General features: G+C 39.5%; 1 protein-coding gene across 1 annotated transcript in view; it reads left to right on the forward strand.

The window, feature by feature from the left end:
- The window catches only part of Arp10 (Actin-related protein 10), a 63436-nt gene extending 41499 nt beyond the window's left edge, over positions 1-21937 (forward strand). Inside the window, exons 7-9 of the mRNA XM_067155376.2 lie at positions 10382-10580; positions 21536-21665; positions 21804-21937. Of these exons, the coding sequence (XP_067011477.2) occupies positions 10382-10580; positions 21536-21665; positions 21804-21843 (369 nt within the window). The 3' untranslated portion in view covers positions 21844-21937. The remainder of the gene's footprint in view (positions 1-10381; positions 10581-21535; positions 21666-21803) is intronic.
- The last annotated feature ends 3143 nt before the right edge of the window (positions 21938-25080 follow it).

Here is a 25080-nt window from a genome sequence, read left to right on the forward strand (position 1 = left end):
TCATAATGAAATTTAAGAAGATTTTTTGAATTCATATGTCAATTATATGTTCATTTGCACATAAACTTATAATATATCATAAAATATCGAAAATATCACTTTCGTCAAGCACACTGAGTGACAATATCTACTGATGCATGCTGGTCGAAAATATCGTAAATTCTCTGACTGAGACATGTAATACTGCCATCTGCTTTAATACTCTCATAACTAATACATCAAGAAACACGATGTAATCACCAGAATGCGTGCATAGCTCATTCTTGATTTTTAGTGAATTGTCAAACCTTACTACGGGCTGCAGCCTGGGCGTAATTTTGCTCACAGATAGACCGGAAAGAGTTAAGTGGTACCAGTTTCCAATTCACTGGACATTTTGTGTCACGATCAGTAAAGCTCGAGGTGGAACACTGGAATGTGCAGGTGTCAATTTACCTCACTAATTTTGAACCATGGCATATATGGCAATGTCAAAAGTGGTTACTATTGATGTCCTTAAAGTTGCAATACTGCCAAAAAGTAATTGTACAGAGAATGTCGTATATGGGACTAAATATTTACCCCACTGACGGTCATATTTTGATGGGTTTTGGCTAGTTATTATTATTAATAATAATAATAATGATGAAATGTCTGTCTCAACAATGATCTTGGATGCCATCCTGAAGGTTGTACTCAGTAAATTGTTAATCAGTAGATTATAATTTTCATTCAAACTAGATACAGAAGTTACATCATGATAATGGGCATGACAAATAAACTCGTTTTGAATTGAAATATATTCCCTGTTATGAATGTTCATTTCTCTGTGGAAAATCCCCGATTAGAGGTTAAGCTGGTATTATTTTTTCTAGATACTTAAATTTATTGGTAATTTTTAAAAGCATGATATCCCTTTTGGCATAGACAAATGGATAGTTCACAAAATAAACATCTAGAGTCTATATCTTCTTGATACACTGATGTTCACCCTGAATTTTTGCATGCCGAGAACATATTTATTTCACATTGTGGTAGTTGTCTTCATCGGCCACTACTCTTATCCAAGTGTATGATTTTCACTTGCAATTCATGTACAGTCCGTTTTGTGTAAATGACGTTGCTGACTCATCAGACCAATTCTTGCATAGAACATGCGATTACATTTGGCACACCTGAGAGAAGTGGGTGGACGTGGTTGAGTTTGTCTGAGTTTTCTTCCAAGACGAGCCTCTGTTTGCAGTCTTTGACGCTCATTTTCAAACTGCAATACAGCAGTGAATGTGATTGTGCGCCAGTGAGGCTGATCTTCAGCAGCTTTGTGCCAATTACTGGGGTCAATGTTTGTGCTGTTCAACGTTTTATTGAGCTGATCCTTGTAGTGATTCGGAGGTGCACCATGTGTCCTCCTGCCAGAACTGAGGTCACTGTACAGAATCTGTCGGTAGCCTATTGCCATCCATGCGTTGGACATGATCAATCCATCTAAGCTTGTGACCTATGATGGAAGCTTCTATATTGTTCATCTGTGCCCTTTCAAGTACTACAACACTGGAGACATAATCCTCCCATTTGATATTCATAATGATCCTAAGCTTCTGCTGTTGAAAACGTTCTAATTTCTTGACGTCACTGCGGTATAGAGTCCATGTTTCACATCCATACAGTAATGCGGAGACGACAGCTTGGTTCACCATCAGTTTAGTGGATATATTTAGGTCTTTATTAGAAAAGCCTCTGCAGTATAGACGTCCAAAAGCACAATGAGAAGCTCATGTTCTATTTTCTATATCCATCTCCGAGGTACAACGAGACGAGAGAATACTCCTAACGTAGGGAAAGAAGTCTACTTGTTCCAGAGATGTATCTGAGATGGCATTGTTGAAGTCTGGTAAACTAGTTCCTGGAGCAGATTTTGCTAAAACCTTAGTTTTCTGAATGTTGATAGACATGCCAAAATGCTCATAAGCAGCCGTAAATCATCCGACTGACAATTGCAAGTCCTCTGGAGAATGAGCTGGAGTAGCATTGTCATCTGCATATTGCAGTTCACTAACCCGGGTGAGATGGGTAAGTCTTTTAGAGCGGAGTCTTAACTGATTAAAAATCCTTCCATCAAGTCTGCAACTAATTTCTACATGTGCATTGTTGCCAGATGTCTCATAAAGCATAGCTGTCAGGTACAAGGCAAACAGTGTAGATGCAAGCACACAACCTAGCTTTAGTCCATTATCATCATCATTTCTTTGCTCCAGAAAGCCAGGTGCGGTTGTGTATGAGCCTCCTCCAGTTCGTTCTATCCATCCATAGATGCTGCTTATATATGCGACACCAGTTCACATCTCTAATTTCAAGGACCTTCATTATCTGTTTTTTCCAAACATCACGAGGTCTTCCTCTTGGTCTCTTCCCAGGAACATTGTGGTCAAAGTATGTTCAAGGAGTCCTTTGAGGGTTCATTCTTTTCATGTGACCATACCATTGCAATCTCTTCACTTCTAGTCTCCAGCAAGCTTCTTTCCAACCCAAGCTGTTGTCGGATATCCACATTCCTTATTTTATCCATTTTTGTTTTTTGTAGACAAGAATGGAGAAACTTCATTTCTGTTGCCTGAAGTCGACTCTTTGTTGGTCCAGTAAGTGTTGCTGCTTCCAGGCCATACGTCAGCATAGGTACTAGATATATTTTGCACAAGCTGATCTTGGAAACTAACAGAAATGTTTCATCCCAAAGTATTTGACATACAGCGTGATAGAATTCTGTTATTAATCTCTTGATGTATGGTATTGTCTGATCAGAGAACACTACCTAAATAATAGTTGTCTACAATATCCATCTCCTCATCTCCAATTCTTAGATGAACAGTTCGAGAGTTTCTACTCATCACCAAGCCAACTGCCTTAATTTTGCTGATTTTGAGACCTAAGGTTGTAAAAGCTTCATGCCAGAGATCTAGTCTAGTTTGTACTTAGGCTTCTGTCTCACCCCATACCATTACATCATCAGCAAAAACCAGGGCATTAGTTGTTGGGTCCTTTCTCTTAACTGCTTTTAAAACTTCATCCATTATGATTGTGAAGAGAAGTGGTGAAATACAACTTCCTTGCTCGACTCCACTCTTGGTTTCAAACCAACCTGACCTTCCATCCTGGACCTGAACACAACACTTGGTTTCATCATATAATCGTTGTACCCGTGGTATGATGTCATCGGGCACTTTCTTAAGTCTAAACATTTCCATATATGCCTGCGTGGTACATGGTCATATGCTTTCTCGATGTCCAGAATATCGGTTATAAGTGTTTTACCTTTCTCCCAATAATTCTCATAGATTTTTCTGGTGGCAAAAATGAGGTCTATAGTTGATCTGTGAGGTCTAAATCCATGTTGTTCCTCGTCAAGTGTAGGTTCAACATATTTTCTAATCCTGCTCTCAAGGATGAATTCGTAGATTTTGAGTCCATTAGTAATAGAAAATTCTTCTGACACGTTGTTTTGATAGAAAACCTCACCAACCATATCATCATGATGAGCCCGGATGAGTACAACGAAATGTTTGGGGCGGCCAAACTGCCTTAACACCATCCACATAGCATCTCTAGGCACAGTATGAAAGGCCTTTTCCAGGTCATAAAACACCAAGAACAAGGGTTTCTGTCATTCTCTGCATTTTTCCTGCAACTGTCTTGCACAGAAGATCATGTCAGTGATCTCCTGGATGTGCAAAACCCACACTGCGATTCAGGGAGTAACTTTTCAGATAGAGTTTGAAGCCGACTCAACAGGATCCTAGCGAATATTTTACCTGCTATAGACAGCAGGGATATGCCACGGTAGTTACCACAAATGCTGCGATCGCCCTTATTGAATGAAGATGGTGACTAGGATAGTTCTTCATGTTGGCAGGTACGTACGTTGTTTCCCATATCCTTAGAATCAGAGAGAGAAGCTTCATTTTGAAAGGTAGGCCTCCTTTAAGAATGAGTTCTAGAAGAATATTGTCCAGTCCAGGAGCCTTTTTAGGTTTGAGGCTGAGAAGAGCTTTGTATTATTCATGAATGTTTGGCGTCATTGACATCCAAGGTTGCGTAGGATGTTGTGGGACGTGCTGAAGAAAATTTTCAGCAGCAGTGGAACTGCGGTTTAAAAGTAAATTGGAGTGATCTTTCCAGTGTCTCAGAATGTCTTGATTGTCTGTAAGAATGGTGGTGTTGTCAGCAGCTTTCAAATTTCCCGATGAAGCTCGGAATCTCTTTTAGTCGAGCATAGAAATTTCGCAGGTCCCTGGCATCTGACTAGGTCTTTGGATTTTTGTTGTCACCAGTTGTTCTTTATTTCCTCCATGAACCTACTACATTGGGGTAGCAGGGGGAGAAGTGATACTCCCACATGGCGAATAGGGAGAACCTAACCGGCTTGCTGGCGGACTTGGGGGAAATAAAATACCAAACACACAACCTCCCCGTGCATGGGGGGTTCAGACGAATATTAAATGCACGGTATCCCATGCCTGTTGTAAGAGGCAACTAAAAGGGGTGACCAAAGGATGATCAAATTAGAACCATGAGACTACTTGTAATAGTACCACTATGTTAGGTACAAAATAGGTTTGTCATTAGTAGCGACAGTGTGTGGCTCAGGATGTATTTTACAGTATCTGTGATTCGTACCCCTATATGAGTAACACCATGGGATGAGCGACACCATGGTTCTGCCTTGCCTGTGCTTGGTAGCCACTATGTGAGGAACACCATGAGTTAGTGCAGGTCCCTGTGGTTAGTCCACTTATATGAGGAACGCCATAGGTTTGTGTTGCCTGTAAATAGTGCCGCAGTGTGCGAAACACCGTAGGTCTGTGTCACGTGTGCGAATCTCATTACCTGTGAGTAGTACCATAATGTGTGGAATACCGCGAGTCTACGCTACTTTTGATTAGGACCTCAACATGACAAACAGCGTGGTTCTATTTTCTTAGTGATAAGTACCATTATGAGGGGCCGATGACCTGGATTTTGGACCTGTTTCGACTACAGGCATCATCCATTCAGTATTGTGCTTTAAAAACAGTCCCTTGGTCAGTAATACTATTGTTTAACGCTAGTTTCTGGGAATATGGGGCATTGCGGGTCAGATCCACTGATTGTTTTAACTTCATATCTATCAGTTCATTCATCGTCCTCACGTTTTCGAATTCTGGTCAGTGGAGGATTGAAATGAATGTAAACCTACAACCTGTTTTCCAGTCACTGACCGGGTCAGGGATGTAATGAATATAACATATATAGGCTGTTATTACAATGAGGTCGCCACTCCCAAGGTGATTTATTAATGAGTGATAAATGCTATGAAATGATAATGGAGTGTGTTGCTGGAATGAAAGATGACAGGGAAATCCGGAGTACCCGGAGAATAACCTGTCCTGCCTCCGCTTTGTCAGTGGAGGATTATGGATTTTTAAATTGTCATCGCATTTCATCTCATTTCGTACCATTAGGGGCCAATAATCTAGATGTTAGGCCCTTGTAAGCAACAAGCATCATCATCGTTATTTCCTTAATTTTGGTCTGACATTTCTGCGTGAGTTCTTGAAAACGTGATTTCTTCAACTGAGAAGATGGTTCTTGTACGGAGGATAAATAGGTATCCCGCTTGGCATTAATAATGTTGATTATGGGTTCATTATCATCATCAAACCAGTCTTGTCTTTTCCTTTTCTCAAAGCCCATAGCACATTCTGCTGAATACTTGATTTTTTGTAGTGTGATCATTTCACAATCTAAGTCATTATTGTTGACTGGGTTCTGTGACAAGTGGTTTAAAATTCAATTCTGGTATTCAGAGGCAACAGACTCATTCTGAAGTTTAACAGTGTTGAATTTTCTTCTGGAAGGATGCATGATATGGACACGTGGTTTCTGATGGATAGTCGCGTTGCCTGTTAATTACATATGTTAAAAATTAAATAATTGAAAAGGAGGTTCAACCTATTCAATACTTAAAAGAAAGAAATGCAGTAATCACATTCCTATTTAAATGGGACCGGTTTCGACCTTAGTCCAGGTCATCATCAGCCGTAAAAACATGTGCAATGTTTATGAATATTGGAGGTCAGCTTCACACTCTGATAGGCACAAAGACACGACACCACATTCTGTCATGCACAAAGTCACAACACTATCAACTAATATACGAAGATCAAAAATAACTTGAAGTCGCAGACGAATAGATTTGTAGTAGAAAGCTGCCAGCTCCTGGTGATCAGCGCGGCACATTCAAGGTCATGCGCTGCGGTCGAACGCCAAAGTAGAGTGGAGAATGTTTTGAAGGTCCAGAATTTGTCACGGTTGCGGGAAGTTAAGTACGTATATAAAAATACAACGTACTTAACTTTCCGCAACCGTGACAAATTCTGGACCTTCAAAACATTCTCCACTCTACTTTGGCGTTCGACCGCAGCGCATGACCTTGAATGTGCCGCGCTGATCACCAGGAGCTGGCAGCTTTCTACTACAAATCTATTCGTCTGCGACTTCAAGTTATTTTTGATCTTCGTATATTAGTTGATAGTGTTGTGACTTTGTGCATGACAGAATATGGTGTCGTGTCTTTGTGCCTATCAGAGTGTGAAACTGACCTCCAATATTCATAAACATTGTACATGTTTTTACGGCTGATGATGACCTGGACTAAGGTCGAAACCGGTCCCATTTAAATAGGAATGTGATTACTGCATTTCTTTCTTTTAAGTATTGAATAGGTTGAACCTCCTTTTCAATTATTTAATTTTTAACATCAATAATTTCAATACGGAACAATGAAATTTATATCTTTAAATGTTAATTACATAGTCAATGAGGTGCCAGTGCTTGGATCGAGGGTGCATCCATGTAGTTTTGAAGCAGTATTGTCTATTATTTGTGATAAACAGTTCATGTTCAGCACACAGGCTAAGTAGTAATAGACCATTTGAGTTGCGATTCCCAACACCTTGATTTCCCATGACATCTTCCCATAGTTATTACCCACTCTAGCGTTGAAGTCGTCCAGCAATAAGATCTTGCCTATTGCAGGTATCTTGGTGAGAACTGTGTTCAGATGTTGGTAGAACTGATTTTTTTATATCTTCCTCATCTTTTAGAGTAGGAGCATAGGCAGAAATAAATGTAATGGCACTATCCTTAGAAAGAGGCACATGCAGGGTCCTAAGCCTTTCATTTACTGCAATTGTTCTGAGTTGATGTCTATACACTAACTTTGCCTTGACTGCAAAACCAACACCATGAATACGATTTTCTCCTTCCTCCCTTCCTTTCCAAACGATGGTGTATCCACTACTTGCTTCACTGATTTGTCCTTCACCTGATAATCTTGTTTCGCTCAGCGCAGCGATATCATTGTTTAGCCTTGCTAGCTCATGGGTAATAAGCGCTGTCCTTCTTTCGGGCCTATTATTGTCCTTCAGGTCAAGTACCATTCTGACATTCCATGTGCCTACAGTTAAAATTGTGTTTTTCATTTTCAATTGATTTCGACCGCATGAATTGGGGTGACCCTCTGAGTGCGGTTTCCCAGATGGGTTCGAATGTGACTGCCGATGTTTAGCCCACATTTTCTAGGGCCTTCCCCTTTTGAGGTGGGCAGTGGTGATCCTAAATAGGCCTGCCCAGTTATAGATCCAGGACCTGATCCCTGAGTAGTCACAAGGTCTTAGGAAGGTAACCATCACACATCTAACGCCAACATGCAGGTCCAGACTAGAAGCTCCCAGTTTCACCCAAAATCTGTTCCCACCATCCTTATCCCATCGCTGTTGGACTTTTGAATAGCAACTGAAATTGCCATTGGCATGACTTTGTTTATGGTGGACTACAACTTGCCAGGAAGTGGCCCACACACTATGATTCCAGAGCCATTCACCGCAGCACATATAGCATGAGACATGTGGGTTCAAGCACCGGAACTGCAACAAACTGCCGCAGACTCCACAAAACTTGAGTTTCGCCTTTGTAGTCTGGCATAGCCTCTTCCGCTAGCACAGCCTTTGGGAACCAGGATTATTATATTTGTTCCTCTTCCGCCTGCGTAACCGTTGGGCGAATTTGTACTTGCATTAATCCCCAGTACCTGGGCTGCCTCTTCCGCCATCTCCACTGTACCAGAGCACATCTTCTTGACCGTAGATGCCATTGACCCCCTGGAGAGAGGGTGTCCCAGTACTGTAATAAAGCCCCCAGGAACTGAGCTAATTGTGTTAGTAAGATTTTTTAAAAATAAATCATCCGTCATCCACTGAGGATGACCATAAAGGTCCAGAATACATAACTTACAGTATATAATTATAATTTTGAAATAATAAGTTTTTTTGGAAATTTCATTGTAAGAGATTATGATTCCAGGTATAAATGCCGCTGTATACAGTCGAAACTTAAGACATCCTTCTCTAGCGCGTTTCCCTGGTTGTGTTATTATTCCAAAATCCCAGTCCACGTCCTATTAAGTACATGTTAAAGAAACCTGGATAGCACATTTACGTCACTCTTTAGTACGTTCGTAATATTCCAACCATAAGAAATTTAAATTAATGTTCCAGGCCATGTTGCACGCACGATGCGCCAGTGGTGACTGGCCTGCGTGAGGATTTGGTAGAGAACATAATATCACAACCCTAGAATGTCAGCCTACAGCAGCAGGGAGCGCCATTTTCAAGCCAGTCTTTGATGTGGGCGTGTGTTTGTTTGGATCACACAACAGGAGCTCATGTGACGTGTTGGTGCTTAATTTTACGATTGTATGTGCATTGTATAACATCGTACGTAAATTAGGCCTACTGTACGTACCTATACAGCTGTCGTGTTGGTGCTTAATTTATGTCCTATCAAATACATGCGAAAGAAAACGGGATAGCACATTTATGTCGCTCTTTAGTGCGTTCGTAATATTCCCACCATAAGAAATTTAAATTAGCATTCCTGGCCATGTTGTGCACACGATGCACCAGCGTCGACTGTCCTGGGTGAGGATTTGGTAGATAACGTAATTTCACGGTGCTAGCGTGTCGATTTACAGCTGCAGCGAGCGTCAGTCATGAATGAAGAGGTGTTTTAAGACACAAATAAAAAGACGGCAGATCATCTAATAAGCCGTATACTTAGACATGATGGGTTATTGAAGAAAATAGAGGGGTCCTTAGAGAAAAAAAGAAATAGACTATGATCAAGTTTTTTTTTTTTTTTTGTGGCTTTACATCGCATAGATAGGTCTTATGGCGACGATGGGATAGGAAAGGCCTAGGAGTTGGATGGAAACATCCGTGGCCTTAAGGTAGAGCCCCAACTTTTGCCTGGTGTGAAAATGGGAAACCATCTTCAGGGCTGCCGATAGTGGGATTTGAAAACCACTATCTCCCGGATGGAAGCTCACAGCCGCGCGCCCCTGACCGCACGGCCCAACTCGCCCGGTCTGATCAAGATTAGAGTACATGACGCAAATATTAGTTGACACGAGAGGGACTCTTACTATGAACTGAAGCATGAAGAATGGAGAGCTGCTGCCAACCAGCCTCACAGCTGATGACTAGAGAGAGAGAGAGAGAGGTTAATTGTGTAACAACGTGCATAAATTAAGCCTACTGTGCTTACGCATAGTGGTTTGCAGGACAATCATTCAATTAATCAGTCAGTCACTACTGATCTGCATTTAGGGCAGTCGCCCAGGTGGCCGATTCCCTATCTGTTGTTAATATTCAGTTATGGAGAAGAAAGCTAGACATTTTACAAATGATTATAAAATTAAGGTTTATTGAGAATGCGGATGCTAATCCACTCATGAAATGTGTGCAAATAGCCCAGATGTTGGACATTCCTATGATAACTTTAAACATGGTTGTAAGGGACGTGTATAGTTCGTGTCTGTAAAAAAGGTTTTTCCTTGATGTTTTGTTTTGTTGGTGTTCTTAAAATGTACAGTATTATTTCATTATTTATAATATTGTAAATGCTTGTTTCTTTGTTTTTTCGTAATATTTTTACGTTCAAACCTAACCTTAAATTAAACAGCGTAATTTTTTCATTTTTTAGCACGATCTCTCTTTAGGACCTTTTGTTTTTCAGTCCTGACAATAACGTCCTAACCAGTTTTGACTAATTTGTAGAGAATCCCTTATGGTCTGTAATAATTTTCTACATTGGACCACTCTAGTCAATTATACAGGGGATTTATGCTTTTCTATCAGCCCAACTTTTTTCATTCTGAGAGATGCTGCCTTAGGATTGGTTTAATTCTTTTATGCTGTGTGTTAATCAATAAAAACCATAAATGCTTTAGTTTGCACTTTTACTCTGACTGTTGAAGATGTTTTTTTCTAGATTGTCTCTTAGCTAAGATGCTCTGTTTTCTTTGCAGTGCCCACTCGACATGCGGAAACCTCTAGCAGAGAACATTCTCCTAATGGGGGGCTCAGCAATGGCTCTCGGATTCAAGGCGAGACTTGTAGCAGAGATTAAACATCTATTGACCAGGCCAAAATATTCTAAGCTAGCCATCAAAACATTTAAATTCCACACTCCACCTGCAAAAGAGAATTATGTAGCTTGGCTGGGAGGTAATAGTCCTTTGTGTACAGTTGTTTTAAGATTGGACAATTTGCAGGAATTCCATTAGCCATTTTTCTAATAAGAAGGAATTGTAAGAGGAAAACTAATTTCTGTTCTGGACTTGTTTCTTGTTATTAAAGTATTTATTTCAGGTGATAACCCACATTACAGCTGAATTCAGAATTATTGGATAATTCAAATAGAAGTATATTGATACAGATTTAACTTCCCATACGGAACTTGACATATTTGTCCTGAATGAGTGAATTCATAATTCCAATATAATTGGTCCATTATTGAAAATTATAATTATTCCAGCTAACTCATTCTTGGTTACCAGTGTTTCGCCCCAGTCAATTTGGGCTCGTCAATTGGTAACTGTGTGGATGCATGACTAGTGCATGTAGTGGAGGCCACTGCACAGGCTACTTGGAGCCTCGATTACATGCACTAGCCATGCGTCTTGGTAGGTGTGCTAATTACCGATTGAAGAGCCCAAATTGGTACACTGAGGCAAAATATTGGTAACCAGGAATGAGTTTGCCCTTCCAATTCCTATGTAAAATTTTTAAAAATTTGCATGTAATCCAAATTTTTCGATCTATTTACTGGATATTTTGAGAACAAGATTTCATTAATACAACAAATCTTCCTGGATTCTAGTGTCATTAAAATTTAGGAAGTTTGTAAATAATTCTATGAATTTCTCGAACTGACAAGTGGCAAACTCAATAATGTATATAGTTTCCATGGACTTACAGCTATTCAGAAACAGCTGTAGGGAAAAGAAAGCTTTTGTTTGCTGGTATACAGCCTTCACCCTCTCTTCATTAGTGTGAACATCTTCATAACCATATTGAAGTTAGTGGCCCAAGGACCCTCTGTTGTCACCTTTTGGTTTTTCAGTGCATGTTGTTCACATTAGAGAAACATAGAAAGAAGTAGAAAGTTCTTTTAGAAATAGAAAGAGGTTATGATCATCAGTTCCCCTTCCCCAGCTGACAGCGGTTGGGAACAAATATGGTTCCTCTCCACTTCGTCCTGCCTCTCTACCATTCTTCATCCAACACTTGTGTTCCGTTGTCCTAGTCCATGTTCCATTGTCCTATGCTGTTCTTCACAGAGTCCATCCATTGTAATTTTGGTCTGCCTCGTCCTCTCTTCTCTCTCACCTGTCCAATCTTTTTTCTTTCCTCCGCTTGACATGTCCAGGCCACTTCAATCTATTCTGTTCCAGCTTATAAATCTCATTTTTTTAATCCTGTATTGGCATCAACATAACTGAGGTTATGTTAAATGGAGATTCCCACTTTCCAATACTTGTCAGTTTTTTATAGCTAATTTATATATTTACGTGACATAATCCAGCTTAAACTCTGAGTACAGTATAAATAGAATGTGTTTCGTTCCAATTGCGGAACATCTTCAGCTAAAAGATTTACATAAATTGACATGAGTCGCATGAGATCCAGGCTAGCTCGAATATATCTTAATTTCTCGTTTCTCAAAATTTATGGCCTATGGGTTCCACATTCTAGAAAAGATCGCCGGCTTATGCTTGCAGGAATGACCTAATCTACGTAGTGGACGTCTCGTACCCGTAATTTGATTAGTTTCCACATTTGGCTCATGAAAAATATAAAATAATCATCACTTACATCTAATACTTATTCTAAGAAGTCATTGAAAGAGCACTTAAGTTTTACAATACAGTATTTATTTGAAAATGCAAATAAAACTTGAGGAGAATAATTAAATGTTGAATTTTTCTTCGAGAAAGTAGATAAGAAATAACTGACTTGATGTCATATAAATTAAACTTTAAAAAAAAGAAACCAACATATATATTATCTCAGAAATGTCTTGGAAATATTAGATGCATCTAATTGAATGAAAGGAAATATGTCAGATTACACTATTTACAACGTCGTTGATTGAGAGTTATCAAATGCATTGGACGCAGATTTTTACGACTGAATTACAAACAAAAATTCGAATCACATCTTTCATCTTATTAACTCTTGTGCAAAATATTCCTACAATCTATCTCGCCTTCATCAAACACTTCCTAATTCCATCACAGTGCAACGATTTCGCTTGATTGTAACTGTTATTAATAATCTTGACCATGATAGTCGGGATTGGATCCGTATTGACTTAGTAACAGTAAATATGTTGGAAGATAGTCCGCCTAGTCAATACTATTCATTTATTTACCTTTCACCTTAACATCTAGTACATGTTTCGAGAATATTGTGCATTCTCTTCCTCAGCTAGTGGATTAAAATTCAGTATACAATAAGACCTGACTAAAATACGGGGGCCCCCATTAAAAATTCAAAACAATGAGTATGACAATGTTGTTACAAGTGAAAGACCGGTCGTCTAGCACGATGGGCAGTGCGCATCTCAGCCTTCCAATTTGAAGCCCACCACATTCGTGGCACGGAAAACGTTGTGGCTGATGGCCTCAGTAGAATGTTCTATCCAGACAGCTCTGACCCTCAATCCGAGCCAGTAGACTCATCTCCTCAACAAGTATCAGCTTTTGTCAATGTTGTTCTCACTGACTCTCCCTTCCTTTTCAAGGATATTGCCAAACATCAAGAGGATGATCCTGAGTTAAAAGCCATTGTCGACAGGATTAAATCCGGTGAGCATGTTAAGCCCTATATTCTTAAGAATGGTGTATTGTGTTGTCCTGCTCGTGGTCGCAGAGACCCCAAAATTGTAGTCCCAACTAACCTGGTCCCGGCTCTCTTCAAATACTTTCATGAATCCCCAGTGGGCGGTCATCTGGGCGTTTTCAAAACAAGAGAAAAAATCCGTAACCACTTTATTTGGAAATCCATGGATAGTGAGATCCGTACCCTTGTCAAGTCCTGTAAGATTTGCAACATCAGTAAACCTGCCCCGAATACTCGTCTAGGTCTCTTGTCTTCTGAGCAAGCTTCTCGCCCCATGGAAAGACTGTTCATAGACTATATTGGTCCTTTCCCGAGATCTCGGAATGGTCATCGTTTCATATTCGTGTGTGTTGACGCCTTTTCGCGTTTTACGTGGCTGTTCCCCACTCGGATGGCTAACGCCAACACCACCATCTTGTGCTTGAAACAGATATTCGCCTCGTTTGGACCCTGTCAGTTCTTGGTAAGTGATAACGCAAGAGCCTTTACTTCTGCCCAGTTCCGGAATTTCTGTTTTGATCTATCCATTGCTCATGTAACCACTACCCCGTATTACCCGAAGCCCAATTATGCTGAGAGAGTGAATCGTAACCTGCGATCTGCCCTGATCGCTTATCACTCCTCAGACCACTCCAAGTGGGATTCCTCATTGAATTGGCTGTCATTTGCATTTAACACTGCTGTCCATGAAAGCCACAAGCAAACCCCTGCTTCGTTAATGTTGGCTTTTACTCCAAATTCTCCTCTCTCTAACCTATGGTCAATTAATGATCTTCTGCCCGACGATGCCAGCCCAGAAAAGATCCGAGCTAATTGGCACCGTGCATGAAAGAACTTGAAGGTTTATTACGCTAAGGTGCAGCGTAATTACAACCACGGGCGAAGACCGCACGATCTCTCTGTGGGTGACCAGGTATTTATTAGAACACATCCCGTCAGTAGTGCTGCGGACCATGTTATCAGTAAGTTGACCCCCAGGTTTCGAGGTCCCTGCACCATCTTCAAGTTCCTCACCCCGGTGACATCATTGGTGAGCGATCCTGAAAGGAAAAGGATCAGCAGAGTACATCTCTCCCAGATCAAGGTACCGTAAGTCTGGTAGGGAAGGGTAAATACCATTGTTGGTGACCTTGTAGATTTACTTGTATGTTATTTGTAAGAATTTAGTTATAAAATAAGTTTATTGTAAGGTTATTTATAAGGTTTCAGTTATAAGATAATAATTTTTATTGTAAGTTAGTTGTAAGTAATCGTGTAAGTGAATACTTCAAGTATCCTCTAGTGTAATCGATTTAGTATTATAAGTTAGAGGAGTTTTAGTTTAGGGTTAATACTTGGAATTTTCTTCCTTTTACGGTCAGGTTTAGGGCACCCTCCTGTAGTTTCTTTTCACCCCCACCATAATCTTGTCACGTGAATTGTAGATAGCAGTGCTTACCCCGGGGCTAGTGCCCTAATATCCCTGTGTGCGAGGGAGAATCCCTCCTGCATATTCATTAAGCCACCCATCGGAAAGTATTTCCCTGTCTGCTGCGGTTTGTGTGTGTTATAGCGGCTGCAGTGACCAGTTTCTTCGGGCAGCAACCTGAAGTGCCAAATTGGGAGGCACACTGTGTGCTTTGGGCGTCACCATCCGGCACCACTATCCTGCGGGGAATGTCCTATTGCTGGCAGGCGGACTGGACGGTGTCTCACCCCTGCTTATTTGGTGCAAGAGACCACTGAACTGCATCTCACCTAGGTGTCGGGTTTGGACTGACATTGAATGAAGGCTGGCGGCAAACGACCGTATCGGCAGCCGCATCATCAGCAAGAACCTGTGGCCTAGCTGTGCTATGACTGTTGTGGGAAAGTAGTGCAAAAGTGTTAGCAACAAGTGAGGAGTTTTGGTATTTCTAGAATTTGGAAGAATGTAGGGTGTACATGATTTGGTGGACAGACTACAAATTGTCTAATCATCTGTGAAAGAAGGCATTTTGAAGTGCAATGTAACAATCCATGAGGATTTTGTGATATTTATTCAAGAGGTGGATCTATATTATTTTTGAAAATTATGTGACAGTTTGTGTTGGTTGGTTATCACAAAGGTTACTTCAAGAAATCATGTGTGAAAGTAATGTACCTTTACTATTGTTACTGTGTGAAAACGTTCTATCACTTGCTCCCCAGTGATGTTATATTTTTGGTCGAGCAGGGCTCGACTTTCGGGGGGAGGAAGATGTTACAAGTGAAATATGTAATGCGAGTGGAATGTATTTTTTTTTGAAGTCTTTGTTTGTAAAATACAATATGATGTTTTATTTTTATTGACCTAACCTGTACTGTATAATGTTGTAACATAGGCATTTGTAAATAGTAGAATTCTGTCTATAGTTCCTGGAAAGATCTAGAAAGTTACATAACATTTGTACAGGGTGTGTTACTTTGTTGGTATGTGTTCTAGAAAGTGTGTTCTGTCTATTCTGGAAAAATATGACTTTTGCGATCATGCGTATTCTAGAATGTTAGTCAAAGTTCTCGATCGAAAGTAAGGTTGTGATTGGTGAGTCTAGGTGGCAATAAGGAACACGTGCACGCTGATTGGTTGCCTCCAAGGCCAGTAATTCCTATATATAGTGAGCGAGGCAGTGTTCGAATCAATTCTGTATCCTGAATTCTGTCGGCTTTGTTCCATCTGCCTGCGAGCAGCCTATCTGGTTGACGTCCCCCGGTTTTCGGGATGGCGCTCTCTTCGGATAAGCACTCTTGAATTCCTTTCCTGCTAAAATTTCCGTAATGTTCCGATCTGCTTTTCATACAGGAGTCTGCCCTAACCTCGCCTAGATTCACCAAATTAGTTACTTATGACGCCTTAGTTTTCCTGCTGGACTTACCTGTTCGTTTCCGAGGCATTCCCGTTTTGTTTCACTAAAATATGTATATTGTAGTTTAATAGTATTTCCCTTGGGGTTTGCCTCTGATAGTTCTGTATCACTTTAGGTACGCTAGATTTTGGATAACCTGTAAATTGCATTGTACTACTGCATTGGTAACTAGATGTACAGTTGGTTTGTAATTTGAATTTACACTGCTACGAATAACCTATGTATATCACTGAACTTATAGCTCATAACTTGGAATGTATTTGTAGAATTACCTTGTAAATAATATTTTTAAAAACTAAGGATCACGCTGATTCATTTCGGAATCTGCTATCTAAGCCATGTCCATGCCTCTGGTAGGTTCCCAGTCCTTCCATCTTCCCGTTTTGTCGTTCACTAGTTGGCCCTACTGATAGTTACGTACTTGTTTTGTTGGAGATCCGCCTAATGCTAGCTACTGTTTTTCCGAGTGTGTAGTGTTTTCTTGTATTGTGTATTGTACTCTTACCTTCCCCTTTTAACTGTGTTTGTGCCTTGTTAGGTGTTACCACTGTAGTAGAGGTAACAAATGTGACACTTAAAAATTTTGGATAGTACAAACATAGAATTAAAATCCCATTTTGTCAAGTACAAATTAAAAACACAATATAGTAATGTCTAATTAAATACGTCTTGTGATGATATGAATTCATAGTGTCCTCGAAGTTGCCTTGCGTAGTTCAAAAATGTTGAGTTAGGAATGAATGAAATTGTATTAAAACTTGAAGTCTTGTCGATATCCACCGTTAATGGGTGTTAAAATGATGTCTATTTAAATTAAAATATTGGACACAGCGTCGTATAATGATGTGAATTTACGGTGTCCTAGGAGCAATTGGATTTGTACAAAAATAAATGAAGTTGCGTTAAAACTTGGAGTCCTGCTATTATCTTCGGTTGATAGATGTATTATGCAGCCAGGTTGAAAATAGGTTAAAATGGTCTATAAAAAGGAAATGAAATAAAAATTAACAAAAGGCTCCGACATGAACAAATGAGAATACAACGGGGTAAAAATATTAAACCTTACCAGTGTGATGATGTAAATATTACGTGTGGCATGCATGTGTTAGATATATGTTGAGGCACCTAATGTTGTATGGCAACTGGTTACGGAATTACATTGGGTTGCTTGGTGGATGGAAGGAGGGGTGGAAGGAACGGCCCCTGATACTACAGTCATACTTCCCCCCTTACACGCTTGACATCATTTGGCCTCTTACCAGGGTATTGGGTTACCAATTTAAACAACTGATTGTCTTCTGCAATGTGTTCATTTAGGCTGTTCTCATTATCAAATTTTTGCAATTTGTATATTTCTAATTTCTCTAGGGCATTCATTTGTTTGCCTTTGCTCAATGAATGTAATAAAGTCATATCACGTTCAATATTTGTGAAATGATGATTGCTTTCATGCATGTGTTCACACATTGCAGAGTATCTAGAATGATTTCGTGCATTGACATGCTCTTCATACCGTACCACCACACTTCTACCTGACTGTCCGACATATTTTTTTCCGCAATCTTGGCACGACAGTTTGTATACTCCTGATTTACTGAACCTGCTGTTGGTGTTTACGCTATTCGAATTGAACAATAAATTATTATTATTATTATTATCTGTCCTAAAGGATACATGGATATTGTGTTTTCTAAATAGTTTAACCAAACTGTATGATAGTTTATTAATGTAAGTGAATGTAGCGAATTTCAGTAAAACTTTTCTTCGGCTACTACTTTTTTAACAAATTTGTTGCTTCCATTTATCTTTTGTGTTTCCCATTCCTTCAAAGTTTCTTCTTTTTCTGTACTCTTTCACTCTTGTCCTTCCACCATGTTGTCTCCTCTCGTAACTTTCATGATTTTCTGCCATATCTTTTCTCTGAACACCTTACAAATACACAAAGAAGTGTGAGGAAGAATAGTGACATTGCTAAAGACTATGGGATTATCATCACCATCTCCAAAATATAATTTACACAGTTCAGTTATGCATACTAAACTACGTAACAAACTATAACACAGATAAAAATCAAAGCACTTCACACCTAACATCAACTCTTGCATGAAAAAAGATCTTCAGTGCAGGAAGATGGACAAAATGAACACTGGAGCATATGCTGCATAGTTTGTTCTTTGCTACAGTCACATTTGAGGTTGCTAGCATCAATATAGCCCCATCTTGCTAGGTTGACCTTGGATCCGCCCACTCTTGTCTTCAGTCTATTCAAGTACTTCAGACAGACCAGTCTTCATGACATCGAGGTGGCAGATATTCTATAACTGTCATCTGTCCTAGGATGACGGGTACCTTAGTTTGCCAAAGCTGTACTCTTGCAGTGTCAGGTAATTCAATTAGTTCCTCAGACATTCTTGACTTCATTCTCTGGGCTGGAGGTGTATGGCCGTGCAGGGGATGAGTACTTTGTTGCTCCTCCACTCTAGTCCTCTCCTTGGCTGCACCTGCTTTCCTTTGAATACAAGGTGGAGCAATCTCTGCAAGATAATAGAGTTTGTCAACTGGAGTAGACTTTAAGCAGCCAGTCACTAGCCTGCTTGACTCGTTAAAGGCCATATTCACCTGTCTGGCATGAGATGATGAATACCAAACAGGACATGCATATTCTCTGACAAAATAAAGTGCCATTACGGATGTATGGAGGGTTTATGATTAACTGTCCCACTGTAAACCAACCAATTTATGAAGTAGGTTATTCTTTGGCAGACACTTTGAGTTTGCAGTTCATGAGTGCTTCTTGAATGTGAGAGTTCTGTCAAGGGTTACACCTAGATATTTTGGAGTGTCACAGTTCTGTAATTTGTTACCAGGGGTCTGTTCCACGAACAAACTTTGTAACTTTTCAACTTCGCACTTTTCACTTTTCAATTCTTGCAAAGTGCAAAGTCTTTCTGTTCCACCATGATCTAGGTTGTACTTCTCAATTTCTTTGCAAAGTGAAATGTCTTTGCGAATGAGTGATCCGATCGAGTTTATTCCATGAGCAAACTGTATAGGCCTAATACTCTATGATTTTAATGCTGTACTTTTTGCGGCAAACTTGACGGTATAATTGTGGTACCGTTTAAGTTTTTATCATGGGAAAGAAAGGTTAGTATTACAAGAAGCTGGCTGTGCTAGAAGTTGTCGAGGAGAAACTTGACATCCTTTTTGACAACTTTAAAGATAACCTCTCAAATGATGACGCACATCAATGTTAACGAGAGTACAGTCAACACATCCACGCACAAAAGGAAATTCACCCTTCATTAGAAATCCCATCGCTATATTATGTGGATTATCAGGCCAACGTACTGTTAGGAAATATTACATTTACTATAACATCTACAACTTTGGTAACAGTTCTGCAAATAATTGATTTTGATGTCCCATGCATTGGTGCTACACCATGCAGCTGCGAACCATTTACTAACCAATATATATATATACACATACATAAGCATATAAGAATTTGTTCTTTTTCGGAAAGGAATCGACTTCTTTTTGTTGCATGTTTCAATAATGACCGATCATTTCAAGAATATAGTCAGCCTGTGTTGGGGTAATACGAAATCACTCGCGAAAGACCGTCGAAGTGAGGTTATGAAAATTAATATCGTCTTTGTACGTTCTTTTATTGGATTCTTCATAACTGTCCTCGCTTGATGCTAACAAAAGCTCGTGTCGTAACGTGTTTATATCACAGCAAAATTCTACGCCGAAAAACTAGTGTGCATACTTGTTAATTAACGGATGAAAAGGGATTCGTCTCTTTGTAAGATTTATGAAAACTTTTCACTTTGCATTTCTGCACCAATGGAGGAACATAACAGGCTTGAAAAGTGATGGTGGAACAAAATCTGGACTGTTAGATCAGCAGCGTAGTACAGTTTGTTAAAAGTGAGAAAATGTGTGGTTTTTCATTTGATCGAGTATTTCATATGATAGCATTGCTTTTAATCGCGACATTCCAATGACCTATGTTGATTTCATTTGGGAAAACCACAAAGATATTCATCCTGAGGGTGTAAAAAGGCAGGTGGAGAGTGAGTGTCTCCCATTATAATGAAAAATCCCCAACCTGATTGTGACTGATGGTAGGCAAGTGGGCCTACCATTACAATGAAAATTCCCTAACCCAGTCTTCATATGAGGAAAGATGTTTGGTGACTTCCCCGTCACATTTCTAGGGTAACATTAAGAGCAATTTGATACAACCTTACTCACAATGTGTACACTACCTAACCTAGAATTCTGTATACAATGTAGAATTCCGTAGCGAAGCACGGGTACATGAGCTAGTCTGACATAAAGGGGTGGTCTTCAACCATCTCCAGTTACAACGTGCCCATATTCTTCTGCTTTTCACTGCTGTCAGTTCTTATTGTTATGCTAGATTCCTCCTGCCTGTTTGCAGTGGTGTCTGACCCACATTGACAATTTGTGAAAGTATATAATGAATGCTTGTAGCGCAAATTTATTACATAGCAAAGAAAATTCAACACCTTACCTTTGGTATTACCTGGAAAATGTTAAGCAATGCTAGTTTTCCTCTGGAAGCACAATCAAATTGTGATTTTAAAAAATCTTGTTAGCCATCTAGGTTCAAAACTCGCATTGTCTAAATCCCTTGCTGTAGCTAAAACTTTTAACTGCCACATTTCATTGTAACTATGTACCCAAATTGCCTCTTTTCAATCACTTTATCACGCAGCCTATTTTACTTGTCCAGATGCTTCCCTTTTTGGCTCCAAAACACCCATTAATTACCATTTATTTCTCAAAGTATTAATAATGGTGTTGGCGCCTACGAATGACCTGCGCGTTTGATTTCCTGAAGTCTAGTTTTGCTTTGTTGCCAGTTGCCAATACAACTATCGCTGATAAGTGATAACGTACTTTCTTCCTGTTACTCAATTTCCAATATTTTCTGGATCTTCAGTAATGTGAAACTTTTCTCTAGCCTAAATGAGCGATAACAAGAACTTGTTGAACACATAGCATACTTAACACTTGATTCTCACCTCTCTTTTAACTAGGTAACTTACACCATGCACAATACTGATGGAATTCGGTGATTTCGAGGGCAGGAACAACCTCATCCTGCATCTTTTGGTGCCTACTTTTGAGAATAAATATTGGAGTATTTGCATGTGTACACTCACACAGAAGGAGAGGTTTTTTTTTTCCTTCTGCATCTCTGATAATACATTTAACAGGTGGCAAAGTACAAAAAAAACCTCTGTCGCTTCACGAATTCACCAGTCAGAGTATTTGAAAGTCTCCTTTAAGTTTTTATCATCCCCAAAATTTGTATTAAAAATAGTAGAGAAACGAGTCCCATTCATTATTCAAGACCATTTATTGCTGTTGCAGGTTCCATTTTTGGAGGAACTGACATGATCATAACTCGGTCTCTTTCCAAGGAGACATACCTCAAAGAGAACCAAGTGCCTGATTGGGCCTGTCTCATCTACAATTGCAAGGAGGAAGACAGGCTTTCCGTGTAAGAAAGCCATCTAACATATCTGAATTACTTTACTATTTACACACATGATTTGTTTTTATAAAACATTAATAAATATTATCTTTATATATGTTGAATTTGAGATATTTTTCCTAAGACATGTGCCTGTTTCTCTAGCGCAACGGATGGCCGTAGAGCAACACAGCGAAGCATCTGAAATGAAACACGATCTAACACTCCAACACCTGTGTAAAAGATTAACATCTGTATGACCACATATAGTAAATTAAACAATTATCTCATTTCTGTGATGTTATTTGCACTCATTGTCTTCTATCATTATTTTCAGACTCATAGTGAAAATCCACTCCATTTTTAGTGTTTAACAGCTTGTACTATAATTACCATCTCTACTTGAATATGTAACACCTTTTTAATAAAATATTCAATATATTTTCCAAAGAATTTAGTTAATACCAAGCCCATGCAACCTCATGAAAATTCCTATAATTTTCCTTTCATATTTATTAAAATATATACCGGGCGAGTTGGCCGTGCGCATAGAGGCGCACGGCTGTGAGCTTGCATCCGGGAGATAGTATGTTCGAATCCCACTATCGGCAGCCCTGAAGATGGTTTTCCGTGGTTTCCCATTTTCACACCAGGCAAATGCTGGGGCTGTACCTTAATTAAGGCCACAGCCACTTCCTTCCAACTCCTAGGCCTTTACTATCCCATCGTCGCCATAAGACCTATCTGTGTCGGTGCGACGTAAAGCCCCTTGCAAAAAAAAATTTTTAAAAATAATAAAATGAAAAAAACAAAATTAAAATATAGTTAAGGTGTCGGCAGCATTTTGCTTGGTCCAGCCATTGCCCACTATACTCTCAGCCTCTCCACTTCACTCAGTTTGTGTGCTACTTTGCAAACATCACATAGTGACCACCTTGGTTGCTGTGGTGCTAGCAGAGTGCATTACACCCCCTTGCTAGAGGCACGTTAGAAACAACAAAGCGATGTGTTAGTGTCGCTTCTTTATGTATTTTAGTGAGATTGTATTGAGTCCTCAACCTGTCCATCTGGGGATAGTACAGAAGGAACCCACTGCCTTGTGGAATGAGGATGATGCTTGTTGTTTAAAGGGGCCTAACATCTAGGTCATGAGCCCCTAATGGTACAAAATGTTATGACAATTTATTAATCCATAATCCTCCACTGACCAGAATTCGAAAACGCGAGGTCAAAGAATGAATGGATGTATATGAAGTTAAAACAATCAGTGGATCCGACCCGCAATGCCCCACATTCCCAGAAACTAGCTTTGAACAATAGTATTACTGATCAAGGGACTGCTTCTAAAGCACAATACTGAATTGATGATACTTGTAGTCGAAACGGGTCCAAAATCCAGGTCATCGGCCCCTCATAATGGTACTTATCGCTAGGAAAATAAAACCATGCTATTCGTCATGTTGCGGTATTAATAAAAAGTAGTGTAGACTCTCAGTATTCAAGCACATTATGGTACTAATTATAATCATTATAAAATATCAAAGCCATTTCTTATTAACAGTGCTGATGTAGTTATTTTATTATTATTATTATTAAAACATAACCGGTTTTCGGGCACTAAGGTCCATCATCAGTGTTAACATTTAAATTTAGTTCCACATGAGTGTGTCGTCAAAATTGGTTGAAATGAGTTTAAAATGTAGCCCTGTTGACATCAACATAGGAAGGGCTGGCTTGAGCACGAGGAAAAGCCAGCCCTTCCTATGTTGATGTCAACAGGGCTACATTTTAAACTCATTTCAACCAATTTTGACGACACACTCATGTGGAACTAAATTTAAATTTTAACACTGATGATGGACCTTAGTGTCCGAAAACCGGTTATGTTTTAATAAAGTGCGTGCTGATACGACTGTATATAATTAATAATAATAATAAAAACATTATGGTACTACTCACAGGTAATGAAATTCGCACATGTAACACAGACCTATGGTGTTTCGCACACTGCGGCACTATTTACAGGCAACGCAAACCTATGGCGTTCCTCATAAGTGGACTAACCGTAGGGACCCGCACTAACTCATGGTGTTCCTCACATAGTGGCTACCAAGCACAGGCAAGGCAGAACCATGGTGTCGCTCATATAGGGGTACGAATCACAGGTTCTGTAAAATGCATCCTGAGCCACAAACTGTCGCTACTAATCCCAAATCTATTGTGTACCTAACATAGTGGTACTACGCGCAAGTAAAAGTGACCCATGGTGTTCCCTGCGTGGTGCTACTAATTACAAGTAGTATCATGGTTCTAATTTGATCATCCCTTTTAGTTGCCTCATCTGCGTCCCCCACCCCCAGGTGGCTGGGAAGAGGAGGGATACTTGGAGGCTAAGGGAGTAAACCCTGAAAGAAAATCCTCTGATGCATTAGGCTTAGCAGGACAGGAGAAGAGTGTTTTTTTGTGTTGTTTTCAATCTAAGAATGAGCGTCCGTTGGAGGAACACACCAAATTTGGGCCAAAATCCATGTACCCTTGGAACCAATGATGACACTACAGAGTTTGAAGATAATCCTAGGAATACAGGAAGTAATATAATTGAAAGACAAAATACTTGGACTGGTCTAAAATACAAACTGAGAGTTGGAACTCTAAACATGATAACTCTGACAGGCAAGAGTGAAGAGATTGAAGATATGATGGAAGGAAGGATGACTCATGTATTGGAATTGAGTGAAACAAACAAATGAAAAGGGACAAATTCAAAATTGTTGAGAGGAGGTTACAAACTGTACTGGCATGGTAACAGAGCATGAAATGGGGTAGGTTTGGTAATCCACAAAGATCACACACCTGTCACAGATGTTACCTTTGTAAATGAAAAAATAATGAAAGCGAGAGTAAAACTAGGGAAGAATAGATTTTTACAATAGTCCAAGTGTATGCCCTTCAGAAAAGTGCAGTGATGGTGAGAAAACAAATTTCCTGGATGATTTGGAAGATCTAATACGAGAACACAATGTTATTATAATAACAACAATGATGATAATGTTATAATTGCTTAAGTTGGAGCCAATAAATCTGGGTACAACAGGCCCTTTTGAATATGGAACAAGAAACGTAGAGGGGGGAACATATTCTACATTTGTGTGTAAGAAACAATCTTCAAAAAATGGGATAGCTATAAGATATCAAGGTATGGCTTGGATGGAAAGTCAAAGACTGATAACTGATAAATTAATTAGAGATAAAGGGATAAAACATTATCCCAAGTGAAAACTTGGATAGCAACTACAGACTTCTAGTAGCGGATCTAAAGTGTAGTTAAAGCTACACCTGCAGTAAAAAGATTGCCAAAGACTAAAGAGTGGAAATTGAAAAATTAAGAAATCAAGGAGAATATTAAAAATTTGAAAGCAACTAAATTACCAAGAAATGAGAC

This window comes from Anabrus simplex, chromosome 11 (genome assembly GCF_040414725.1).
Source record: "Anabrus simplex isolate iqAnaSimp1 chromosome 11, ASM4041472v1, whole genome shotgun sequence".
NCBI classification, from domain to species: Eukaryota; Metazoa; Arthropoda; class Insecta; order Orthoptera; family Tettigoniidae; genus Anabrus; species Anabrus simplex.